Source organism: Copidosoma floridanum, unplaced genomic scaffold, assembly GCF_036245765.1.
Source record: "Copidosoma floridanum isolate Cflo_tuat_1 unplaced genomic scaffold, Cflo_Japanese_pri ptg000009l, whole genome shotgun sequence".
Lineage (NCBI taxonomy): Eukaryota > Metazoa > Arthropoda > Insecta > Hymenoptera > Encyrtidae > Copidosoma > Copidosoma floridanum.
This window is the reverse complement of record NW_028321886.1, coordinates 7,267,201-7,280,323: the sequence shown is the minus strand read 5'-3', so window position 1 is coordinate 7,280,323 and position 13,123 is coordinate 7,267,201. Positions and strand designations below refer to the sequence as shown.

General features: G+C 42.2%; 1 protein-coding gene across 1 annotated transcript in view; it reads right to left on the bottom strand.

The window, feature by feature from the left end:
• Positions 1 to 13,123, bottom strand: part of LOC106635915 (semaphorin-1A) — a 123,489-nt gene that overhangs the window by 97,730 nt on the left and 12,636 nt on the right. The window contains exon 2 of the mRNA XM_089589427.1: positions 1,378 to 1,724. Within this exon, the coding sequence (XP_089445553.1) occupies positions 1,378 to 1,510 (133 nt within the window). The 5' untranslated portion in view covers positions 1,511 to 1,724. The remainder of the gene's footprint in view (positions 1 to 1,377; positions 1,725 to 13,123) is intronic.

The following is a 13,123-nucleotide window of genomic DNA, read 5'->3' as shown; positions in this document are numbered from 1 at the left end:
TTCGTTGTATCTATACCACTTATCATCAATCATCAATTTCATATAGCCAATTTTTGTGGTTTTTCCTTCGTTTCTTTGTTCCTTTGATTTATCTAATATCAATCTTTGTATTTCTCTTTCTTTTCGTGTCAAATCATTTTCAATATATATTCCTTTTTCAAGCTTCTTCTTGTTCATCATGATACTATCTTTCATTTCCTTGCTTTCCAATTCTACTACTACCATTTTCATATCACTTTTTCCTTTCTTTACCACTATTTCAGTAGCATTTTTCACTTTTACATTGACATTGATTTTCTGTTCCACAAACTCTTCCACCTTCTTTTTTATATTTTCTTTTTCTATAATTGCACCTTTAATGACAATGTTCTGTCTTCTCTTCTCCCTTTCATTTTTTTCTAATTCCCATTCTAATCTGTTGATCCTTTCTTCAATAGCTTTCTTCTCTTCTATCCACTCTAGTCTTTCTTTTAACCACCTGCTTCTTTCCTCTCTCCATTCTTCTTCTCTTTTTTCTAATCTTTCCATCAATTCGAACATACTATCTAATCTCTTTTCTATCCTACTCATCTTATCATTTTGTTCTTTAACATCCTGACTTTCATCCTTTTTTTCTTTTTCTCTCTGGAAATTCAGGGTGGATTGTTCTTTGATTTTTGGAATTGTGTTTGTATTACTCCTCGTGTTAATATTTGCGTTTCTTCCTGTCATTTTCAAAATTTTACCGACTCTACAGATATCTTCCTTACCGACTCTGTCAATTCCGGTGATTCAGGAATTCTTTTTATCTACTGCCAGTAACCAGGTTGTCAAAAACTTCTTTATCTACTGTCTCTACTTTCTCTGTCGGTAACCGATAAAAAGAAATCACCTTTTCCTGCCCGTGCCCTTCCTTCTTACCGGGTTTCCTAACCTCACTTTTTTCTATACCCCTGTTTGCCCACTTTTTCACTATTCACTGATCACTTTTCTTTAATTATTATCACTTCTTTCTTTCTCCCTTTTCCTTCGTATACAACTTTTTCCTTTGTTCACCCGATTGCACTATTCTTTTGCGACTTGCATCGGCGTCTTGTTCGCCTCTCGCGTTCTCTGTCCTACCTGTTTTTCAATCCTTTATAATCCTCCTGTTTCACTTTCTTTTTCACTTTTTGTCACTGTTTATTATGTCCTCATGTATTTCACCACTTTTTAAAGACTTTATTATAGCTATCTACCCTTGCTCTTTCTTTTATTTATTGCTTTATTCAGGAGCTCACTTTTACACGTCCACTCTCCTACGTGTCCACAACGGAAGTCCGCCACGTGTAAGGTATATAAATATCCAACATAATTTTGATACAAGTATAGAGAGAGAGAGAGAGAGAGTGAACTTACGGTGTTTGACGTGCAGCCGAGGTATGGGATCCAGGGGCCAGGCACAGCCGAGCTGCCCAGCGAGGAGCATCAGTAGCAGCGGAAGCGCGAGCGTCGGGACGCGAGTCATCGAACTGACCGCTGATGGCTTCATTATCACCTGTCGCACGGTGTACTGTGTGCACCAATATGCCTTTTGCACTGCTCGTGGCGAAACCGCGTTTGCCTGTGCAGCTGATCGATGCTATTGTTGTTGTTACGTGTGACGTGTGTGCAATACACACACGTACGGGCCCAGCTGCAGTGAGGACCCGGTCAGCGCCTCAGCTGCGCCCTTGTCCTCCTCATCTTGTACTTCCGATTGGAACCTGCAACAAACGACACGGCATAACGTTATAATCTCGGTTATAATATACACAGTACAAGCTTCTAGTTGTTTGTCCAACAAAGGCCAATGGTACGCGTGTAGCCGCCGTGGTTTATTTACGCAACTCGTTGGGAATTTCCTACACGTTATACTTGTAAATATGGAGATATATTTTTCGCTACACGATCGACCCTTAAAATGTCATTTCCCAAATTAGCAGGGATTTACACAATAGAGTCGTATAAGTGTATGAGAGATTACCCGCAGATTGTTGCAGCGCGGGCCCTTTGTAGATGATACCTATAGTCGAATATGAAAACGAGACAACAAATGCTACTACATGCAGGTTCGTAACAAACATAATAACAATAATAATAATAATATACATTTTATGTACAAAAGTGCGTGGGTGTATACGTATATGTATAGATGTAGCCATGATAATGATAACGATATCAGCCCAGACTCTGGCTGCATGTTGCCAACACAACTGTACTGCCGGATGGGTGTATAAATGAGTACAGGTATATACACGATACGACATTTATGTACTCTCGCTTTGCATTTCAATGTTTCGCGGGCGGCAAAGGCGCAGTCTTTGCTGTATGTATATATAATATATATATAACTTCTTGCTCTCTTCCCCCCTCTGTATACTGTACTCTGTACGTTACACACTCGATGCAGGGAGTTCTCTATCTCTCTCTCTGTGTGTGCCATTTGCGAGCTCTGCCCCGTAGACGTGTATATATAGGTAAAGCACCAACCACCGCGCGATACTACATATACGTATGCGCCACGGCATCAAAAAGCGCAAGAGCTCCCCGATGCATGTGCGGTGTGTTTGATCTCGGCCCCCTCTACGGAGCTCGGGTTATAAATATATGTGCCCATCGGTCTGTATGAGGTTTCCGGGGAAAATACTGAAAAATTTCAACACCACCCCCCTCCCAAACAGCAGCGGTCGAGGGTGTGTTTTTTCTCCCTTCGTGTCTCCGCGTATGATTTTATTCGTTGGTTCATAGTCTATAGCTGGGATATTTGGTAACGCGATATCTGCCGATTGATTCGAATCGAGAGAGCAAAGGTACATACGTGTACACATAAATGGAAGAGGAAGACGATTAAGGCTAAAGTGTCTATAATATGTGTATGTATACACGATAATGATGATGATGATGATGGCTTTGATGCATCGACGATGGTTGATTAATACATATCAAAACGGAAGCTCATCTCCTCGTGTATTTGTATACAGGTATATTATATATACGTTATGTAGGCCAAATATAACTAGCAGCGATTTCGTACGTCCATATACGCGACATGACATACCAGATTCCAAACACTCAAACCTTATGGGCTTGTTAAGCAATTGGGATTAACTGTGCGTGTGTGCTTGTACATATATACTTATATATGCTTGACCAAAGTCACACCATATCCACCAACAACATCGTCATTATCACTGTACGCGAAGCGTATATACTATACTTTCATGTTGATTTATTCTCGTTGTCATTTGGTGTGTTATATTATGTGCTCGACAAAATTTGCCCTTGGTCGTACAATGTATAAATTATACCAAATGGGGTTTTGTTTTCGTTAAAAAACTACAACTGCGACAATTTTCAGTTAATATATATTTAATTTATTTCCTTTTCTCTCACGTCCAGCGGCTACTTTTACACGCATGGCGAATGAAATACATTTAAAAAAAAAAACTCACCCCCCAAGCTGTACGTGTAACATCACAGAGAAACAAATAATTAATCAAAGTGATCAAAGAAAATGAGGGGGGGGGGGAAGGAAAAAAAGGAAAAGTGCGCGGTCTAAATTCACTGAACCGAAGGGAGGTACGGAAAATCCTCCTCCTCTAAAATCGAATTGTGCCGACTGGCGCTCCGGGAGCTGACGATGCAGCTAAAAGTATATTCATACAGAGTATATTTACAGTTCCCCCCACCCTCTCCGTCCTCTGTGTTATATATTATGTATATTATACACCCTTCGACCACTTCCCACCCGCGTGAATACATGTATATACTGTACACGTGAACGTATACGGATACATCGCGAAATTCAATATCTTTTGTCGCGGTGTGGGAGAGAGAGAGAGAGAGAGAGCGTGTACGAGTGCAGAAAACGAGCGAAATTCGCGAAATTCCAGGCCAAGCGCGAAAGCGAATAATATCTTCCTCCGAATCCTCGGGGGAAAAATTATTCAATGGAAATTTCGAAATAAAGCGAGCTTCTTGTTCGCGCCCCCCCCCCCCCTATATATACGTATACCCATACACTGTAACAATAATACTGCACAGAGAGAGAGAGCGCGGGGGCTCTTGAGTATATATATATATATATATATACATATAGGCTGGGGGGAAAATTTTGCCGGGAATATTATTATCCTATACGTATGGAAATTCGTCGTGGCTGCAGTGTAGCAGCGCGAAACTTGGCGACTCTCGAAGTTCGCGAGTTCATGTACTTTACGCGCAAGGGCGTCTTTTTTTCCTCCAAGATAATAATGCAGTACATTATGCGGATTGGCGTTAAAAAACAGCCACGAGAGATTATCATGCAGAGTTGTACAAACGGAGGAGGAAGGAAAAGAGAAACATCCTCGGAATCTGTTTTCGTCGACAGCGTAATTCTTTCTCGAGGGTACAACCTACTTGGGAGGGAGGGGGGTGACTAACGCGGAAAGCCAAAGGAGACCGAGAGATTATTGTCAAACGAATTAACGAGGAAAAGAAAGGGGAGGAAAAAAAGAGAAATAGCTGCAGCTGAGCGTCGAGAGATAAAAGTTGCGAGGGAGGAGGGCCTCCCCGAAATCAAGAGTCGGAGGAGATGATGATAATAAGGGGCGGAGTGCATGTATAGGTAGGTGTACGCGGAGGGGGGAGGGCCGGACTTGAGGACGATAAATGCGAGCGAACTCTTGTTCCGAAGTAGCCGAGTCTCGGGATATTAAGAGAAAGACGGAGACGCTGGGAACTGCAGCAGGGAACGAGCGAGCGAGGATTGGGAGGGAGGGAAGTGCGCTACTGTTCCAGCGGAGCGAAAGGGGGAGGAGCTGGTTGGCTCTCCCACCTCCACGCCCCACAGCTTCCCACACCAGTGTATAGTTTCCCTTGCACACCTACGCACACACTTCACGGAGGTGAAATTTCGTGGATGAAGTAATTCATCCCTTTGGCTCGGGGGGTATGCGAGAGCTCCCGCTGATTTCCTCGGAGGAGGATATTCGCATGAGACCCCATTACGACGGAATGGAAATATTCGCGACCGTTATTAAGGGGAAGAGCGGACCCCCTCCCTAGAAAAAAAAAAAAAAAAAAAAAAAGTGGGGAGGAAAAATGAGCAAGATAGAGGGCCAGGAGATAAATATTTTCATTGTTTCACTCGTCCTTCTTCTCTCCCCGGGCCGTTCTGCCCTCCAGCTCTTTGGCAATTTATTGCCGGCCTTTCAGCTGGAATTTCGAAATTCTTTCTCCTGTGCCCTCGACCACTTTTTTCCCCTACTTTTTCTCGCAAATGACAAATTTAATCGTCCTAACCCTGGTTGTACATTTTTTTTTTTTTTTTTTTTTTTTTTAATGCCGGTTCTTGTGGCGATGTGGCCGTTTTTTACGTGGCAATAACCCCAATAACGCACTTAAATTATTGAAAAACACGGTTCAGGAATTATTTTCTCGCGCGTGTTTAAATATTACAAGAGAGTTCAACGTGCACCGAGAGAAACAGAGTGGAAGGATATGCACTTATATTTTTCACGTTGACAGATATATAATGTACCGTATACAGGTACGAATAATTAAACGTCCATTTTTGTACATGAAAATAAACTCAGCGATCAATTAAATCATATACATATACACACCTGTATTTGTTTCTCGGTGAAATATATTGTATATGCACTTGGAATTTTTTTACATTTTCATCAACGTGTACAAAGCGTAGCGAAAAAGAAGGCTGATGAGAGCAAAACGATCTCGAGTTGACGCAATTACACGAAGGCGACAATGTTAAATTAACTTCATTGTAAGAGGATCCATGCGACAAATTAACACTATACCTTTCAAGCTGCTTATAGACGAGTAACAAGTGTGTATAGGATGTACACGTACCCGAGTACCCCGCTGTATCGAATTTTCCGGGGAAACAAGTCGAGCATTGGGGTCGGAAGGACCGTAAGCACGTGCAGTAATTAAAGATGAATTGGGCGATGCACAATACAGCTGGTACATGTATATATACACGCAAGTTGGCTTTGCCCTGCATCTATATACGTATACACGTCACCACGAAACTTTTCCCTTCGATCGATGAAACTACTTAACTATACATCTATATATATGTGTATAACACAATATATATGTTGTAGCGGTGGAAACTTTTGTCATTCGGACGAAACAATCCCAAGTACAAGGGTATATGATATACTAGCGTGTATATATCGGAGAGTGTAGACAAATTCGTTGTGGAAAAAAAAAAAAAAAAAACAGTAACGATCCTTTTTTTTTATTCGGTAAAAATCACAAAAGGAAGGGGAGGGCAGAAAAAAAATTGAGAAGAAGAGCAATTTGTTCCAGGACCGTACAGGGTGCCGTGCAGGTGCATCGAGTGCTCGGTATATGTATGTAACTATACTTTTTTTTTTTTTTTTTCCTCTCCCACGCTCGCTTGCTCGTCTGTTTTAACAGGCGGCGATGACATTCCGGTATAATGAAACGTCCCTCACGAAGGAGCTGTGTGCAGTCGCTGTCAATGGGAAAAACGTGAGGACGAGGTGGTGGAGGAGAAAAAAAAAAAAAAAAAAAAAAAAGAAGGCCATGCAAAAGCGCATCCCCGGAGTGACAGTTCATTTTCGAACTTTCGTTAATTCTTCCCTCGCGCCGAATACATCGTCGTCGTCCTCGTCGTTGGATCGATCCGCGCAGGACTGTGGCTTATTTTTGGGGGGGCCACGGTTGTACATAATTCACGGGTACAGGTACCCCACACATATAATACCTCCCAATTGTTAAGTGCACCGAAAGTATGTCAAACTAATTACTTCTTCCAAGGGATATCACATTATACATATACATACTAGTCATGTATTATGACAAATTCACTTAGTTTACCAATGTAAGGGGATATTGTATTTTTCGGCATCAACGTTCACTGCAGTATGCATATGTTTATGTGTATATGAAAGAACGGTGGCTATACACGTGTATATGAGTTTTCGCACGCGCGCGATATGAAAAAATATCGGAAAGTCATCGAGCCCGACGAGTGTCGCGGTATTGATGTACCCATATATATATATGTATAAATGCAAGAATTCACGTGCAGGTACTTATATACAGGCACACGGAGCAGAGTAGAGGGAGGGAAAGCGAGCGTATAATATAATATACCTACACGCAGAAACTTTTTCTCACCCCTTAGTCCTCCGCGTCTCTTTTTCTCTCTGGCGCGTCGGAAGTAATATTATATCTAGGTGATATATATATATATATATATAACGGCAGCATCAGCGCGTTTCGCACTGCACCTCCACCCATACGTATAAGGTATATAAGTATATCATACTAACGCGACACTGCTGAGCCGTGCTGTATTATATATACGAAGAGTGTATATATATACGTATATAGATAGGTGTATGCCTATAATATGAAAAGTTGGCGTTTCTCTATATACCTCTGGCGTAGCAGAGAAGCAGTCGGGTCGAGCGCCTTTAATTCAATCCTACGGCATGACGTATGGCCCGCTCGTCGTGTGACATATCCGATATCGGCCACGCGAGCCGTCGCCGTCGACGGAGTCAAGAGAGAGAGAGAGAGCTTTCTGGCTCAGAAAGAGAGTACCTAGTGCTCACAAACTTCTCTCTCCGCCTATTTTATTCTCCCTATAGCTCCCGCTCCCATCACATATACTTATACGTTATATATGTCTTTACATGTCTATATATATACGCAGACGCGCGCTTTTGCCAATCATGCGTATAAACACATGCCACCCTCCTTTTTTATTTCATTCGTTCTATTCTAAGTATCTCTCTCTCTCTCTCTACAGATAACAGTGGATGCTGCGCGTGCAGTTGGTTTAAGAGTTCGGATACGCTACTGCCGTTTCCGCTGCTGAAACTTGCTCGCGAGTGCCGAGATATCTGTAATATAAGCTCAGACGTAATATTACAATTCGAACCCGGCCTTATACATAGTACAGTATGTATACCTATATACTTACACGGCTTGCTTGCACGTACGTGTATATAGAACCACCACCACCCACTACCTTGACGATTGCAATTTCAGTTTGAACTCTACTCGGCTAAACCTCTCGCCTCTATGGAAATCAACCAACGGAGACATGTATATATACAGGAGCGTCATCGTTTATTCGCTACTCCCCCTCTCTAGGATTCATTGGGGCAGACGAGCGTTAAATGTAGGTATGAGGTACCTATAATATATATATACATATACATAGGATCGCTTAATTTGAAAAGCCCCCCCACCGACCCCCAAATTGGTACATATACCCACCCTCCCATCTTTGCAATACTTACTTTTGGGAAAAACAATCCGTATCGGTGCTCTCTCCAAAATGAAACAGCTGCCAAGGGACTTGGGGGGGGGGCGAGGGGGGGTCGAATGAAAGTACAATATTGCCGCTGTGACGCTATACGTACACTCACTTGCCGGGCAAGGCATTTCATCGCAAGCTGGCGTTCTCCCCTTTTCTTCCTCTGCATGTATACGTATATATGTATACACCAAAAGAGAGGCTCGGACAGTAGCCAGAACGAGGAGGAAGAGATTGGGATGGTAGTCATGGGGGGGCGAGGGGGGCCCCACAAGTGCAAGATAGAGGCTATATGGCAAAAAGATTGCTTTGCCGCACGAGCGGCGCGGCCGGGCGATCGTCGTGGCCGATAAATCCGCGCGCGATCGCCCACCGAGGATATCATACGTACATACCTATACACAGGCGGAAAGTCGAGGAAGAAATTCGGAATCGAATCGTCCCCCCTCCTCCTGATCCCCGGCTCCTTTTTTTTCAGAATCCCACCCCCCCCCCCCCCCCCGAGCGCGCGTGCGGCTGTCGATTAAACTTATTGTGATCGGCGATTTTTATACCACTCCTTCGCTCGCGTAAGTTCATCACGGGATTTTATCACCTCTGATGTCTTTGAACATAACGTCATAGCTCGAGATTTTGTCGCCTTGGTATACTTTGATAAATCGACGCGAGTGTTTTTTGCCCCACACACGTAATTAGGTATGGGCAGGCGCAGGTTTTAAATTAAATGCGCTCGGTAATCTCCGCTACGTTATAAGTATATGGGATAGCGCGAGAACGGGGCATGTAGGTACCTACATGTATATGTACGTTGCAGTGAAGTGCAGTTAAGTCGGAGATCAACGGACGCTGTAGCCTGATATGCCTGCAATGCTGTGGAGCTCGGAAGAGAGAGAGAGAAGATTAGCAAAGTATATAGCCGTGTACCTATGATGCATATATACATATAGAGCCAAAGATGGGGAAGGAGCAGAGCACCGCTATATTATACATATATATATAGGTACCTTCGTTTGCTCGCCCAAGGAGCAATCTACACTTCCGCCGGCGCACTACGTACCTATATATATATACATATGCTGTACATGTACACGCGGTACTACGGTATTATACATGTTATACCTTACATTGGTGTGTATATATATATAACCGAGGGTGGAAGAGGGTGCGGGGCAGTGTAATACGCCTAGCTCTTCTCTTCTGATGATACTGCTGATGTGCATAATTGTATATATACCTACACTTGGCCGGCGATCTCCAGCTGTGCGTTACCTATGTATGTATATATATATATATATATTGCATACCAACATGTTGCACTGGTATGAATGCACGCACTTGTGCAATCTACGTTTATATTATATATACAAGTATAACACTTGTAGCGCAGAAACGGATCCATTTGCAGCCGGCGCAACGGAAATGCAGGGCTTGTAAAAGTGCCACTATACATTATACCGTAGTATAAATACATGTAAAATGAGAGTAAAGTGTATACTTATGCATATATATCTGGAAAGTTGACGCAAAGATGCAGTGTCTGCAATTGATTGTTTGGTACTTCAATTTTTAAGTAATCATTTTCACCAAAGTTACACAAGTTCAAGTGGAACTAAACTGTATATACTTATGTGCAGTTGTGTGTCGAACAAATTTTTATCCCAAGTTTTCATGCACAAAATGTATTTGTACTTACAGAGTTTCAAAAGACTGTAAGTAATTCCGATTGAGCTCTATAAATACCTTTGAGGGTATTTACATTAAAAAACTTTATAGTTTGCAATTACAAAGAGTTTAATCAAACGAACATTACCGGAACTTCCAGTACTAATTTTCAAACCATAACTAATAGGCGTTGTAACAGTTTTTTGCTCGCAACGTTTTCAGACTAAAATAAATTATTTTTTTAGTACAGAGAACATTTTATTGTCTTAGTCATGGCCACCATAGTTTTGCTTGAAGACGTTGTAACATATTTTTAACAGGTACAATAAATGATAGCGGTGAGAGAGGTCTGATCGATTCGAGGGTCACTATGTACACTGGATCTTCGAGCTTGCGGGCCACAAATTTAACGTATATACAGGCATACAACAATATAATTCTTCCAGCACGAGCTTGCACTACATAACACACCCCTTTTTTTGCTATTGTCTATTCGTGTCAGGTATACCGATACGTACGATCAAACGAGTTGCAACGCTCGTTATTTACACGTGTATATTACAGCTGTGCATTTGCGCAATTGCCGTTTTTACGTCCCTGTGGTATAGATATCCACGTTTTGGTACCTAAACAGCACGCGAGCGCAGTATAGTGGTATACCTTATATATACGTACAGCTTATCATTGAATCTTTGCTATCCTTCTCCCTCGCTCCCTCTCTTTGCCGGTAGCCGCGAAACCGATCGATCTCCCCTCGGTTGCGCCAATTGCATGCATGCACCCCTCGCTTGCAGCTCGAGACTCCTTCCAAATGGTATAACTTGATGTATTGCCTTGCACGCGCGTTTACTTACACGGCCGGTTGACTCATCGTGGCAATCAATGCCAAGTCGTAGAAAAAATATATGTGCTCTCTCTCTCTCTCTCTCTCTCCCTCCATTACTCGCGAAATTCACGTTAATTAAACATGTTTTTTTTCTCTTTCCCCCAGACCTTATAATTGTTGTTCGTTTTTTTCTTTTTTTACTTTTCCTTTCCCGCGTTGTTGGTGTGTCGCTAGACGCGCTTGCTCATTGCGCCGGCTTTTCGAGCAACAGGCGCGTCGAGTCTAAATTGTCCGTCCGTTATAATGAAATTAAGAGAGAAAGAGGAAGGGGCACGCTTTTTTGGGCGTTGGCAAAGTTTCTTCCTCTTCCTTCTTCTCGCTCGGTGCAGCCTTTTTGCTGCTCCAATTTTTCACTTCTGCTGGCCGTAAATTAACCGTATACGACCTCGGGATGTAAAAATAATGCACGCGCTGGTGTGTACACGCGCCAAAGTACAATCGAGTCGTATCTAATGGGATCGAGTTGTTGAATACGTTACACAGGTGGATACGGTTATTTATGATCGAATGAGGATCAAATATGTAGCCAATGTGAAATGTAACTCGGGTTGAAATACCTGAATAACAATGTGACATTTTACCTATGCATTTGGCTGTATTTATTTATCGATCCAAGACATAAATTTGTATCCCGATAGTTAGTAATTGCATATAATGTCGTTAAATAAAATTTTAATGTGACATCGACTTCCGGACTTTCCCACTCGTCATTTCAAAATGGGAATTATTTGAACTGTAGTTTTTTTTTCACTTTTAAATGAATTTTTTTTTGTTCCCCCATAAAAGTTGTACTATAATTTAATTGAATATATTTGATACTTAAATAAATAAAAAGTGAAAAGGAATTAATTTCAATTACCTTACGTCTACGTACGATGAAAAAAAACAACATATTTTTCATCTTTCGAAATTTCATCTATGCAGAGTACGACACTACAAAATAGGAGTAAAATAAATTTTTTTAAAAATTTGTCTCTAATAATGTACACTATTGTTGTTGTGCGGCAAATAAAAAAATTTTGCCTCGTGAATAAGTATGTTCATTGTGGCTGCAGGTGTTGCTCGAGAGACGCGAACAATATAGTATATAGTTTGGGATTAAAAACCCCGGAGCCACCCCTAATCCTTCGACTCCTTCGCATACGCGTGTCTTATCTCTCTCGGGCAAGTGCGGCAAAACAGGGATGAGTCTATGTTTACACGTACAAAATCAAGGGGCGGTGGCGGAAAAACTAATATGCATACCGCGGTGCGTGCTCTGAACGTATACGTCGGGTTGTTCAAACAATACCTACACAAGGACAACAACGCGTTTCTGGGCTTTACAATATACACGAGTATAGCCCGCGTGCCATCTTTTACTACGTATATGTATGTGCTGATGCAGTTAAAAGAGCGAGCAAAGACCTTCGGAACAACCCTCCCACGCGTGTCCAATCTTTGCCGATCTTTACCAGGCGCGTCTGTCACGCTTCGGCAGTTTCGGCACTTACTTTGTACATACGTACACCTGCACGTGTACAACAAACCAAAAGGCGTACAGAGTATACACTTGTGAGCTGTCTTGTACGTGCTAGGGAAGAAAAGGTTTGCAGTGAGACCTAATGCCCAATGACATTGATCCTAATGGCCATTTTTCCCTTTTTCCCTGCAACACTGTTGTGTGTATATATACACGCACGCACGGTACTTAAAATAATAATGCATGTTTTTCTTTTGTACTAAAACACTATTATAAATTGCAAGCGCACAATATTATATATGTATACACACAATACAAACGTGTAACCAAGGATGTTGCACGACAGGTATGGAGCTTGGGTTTAATGTATACGTGCTTCCGTGCTCGAGCCGGCGATTTATGCATCACCTGTATTGGAAAATGCGCGCGTGCTACTTATCGGAGTGACATTTTTCCACGAGGAAAGTAAAAAAGAAAAGGAAAAAGCTCATGCCATCCGATTCCGCGGAAAAGACAGAGAGAGAGAGAGGATGCGTTGCGTGCGACAAAAAATACACAGAGCGTGTATAGTTCGTGATGCACCTTGGGGGTGCGGTGCTAAATTCATCGTCACGTGCTAGCTTCCCTCGGCATTTTGTCGAAGGAAATAACAAACGGAGTAGAAGGACCAATAAACGGGAGAGAGAGAGAGAGAGAGAAAAAAGAAATGTAGAAAGGTAAAAGAGCAGCAAACAACAGTTACCTCCGTCGCATGTCTGATGGTCCGAGCACGTGTACGTGGTGTATGTATATATATACACACACA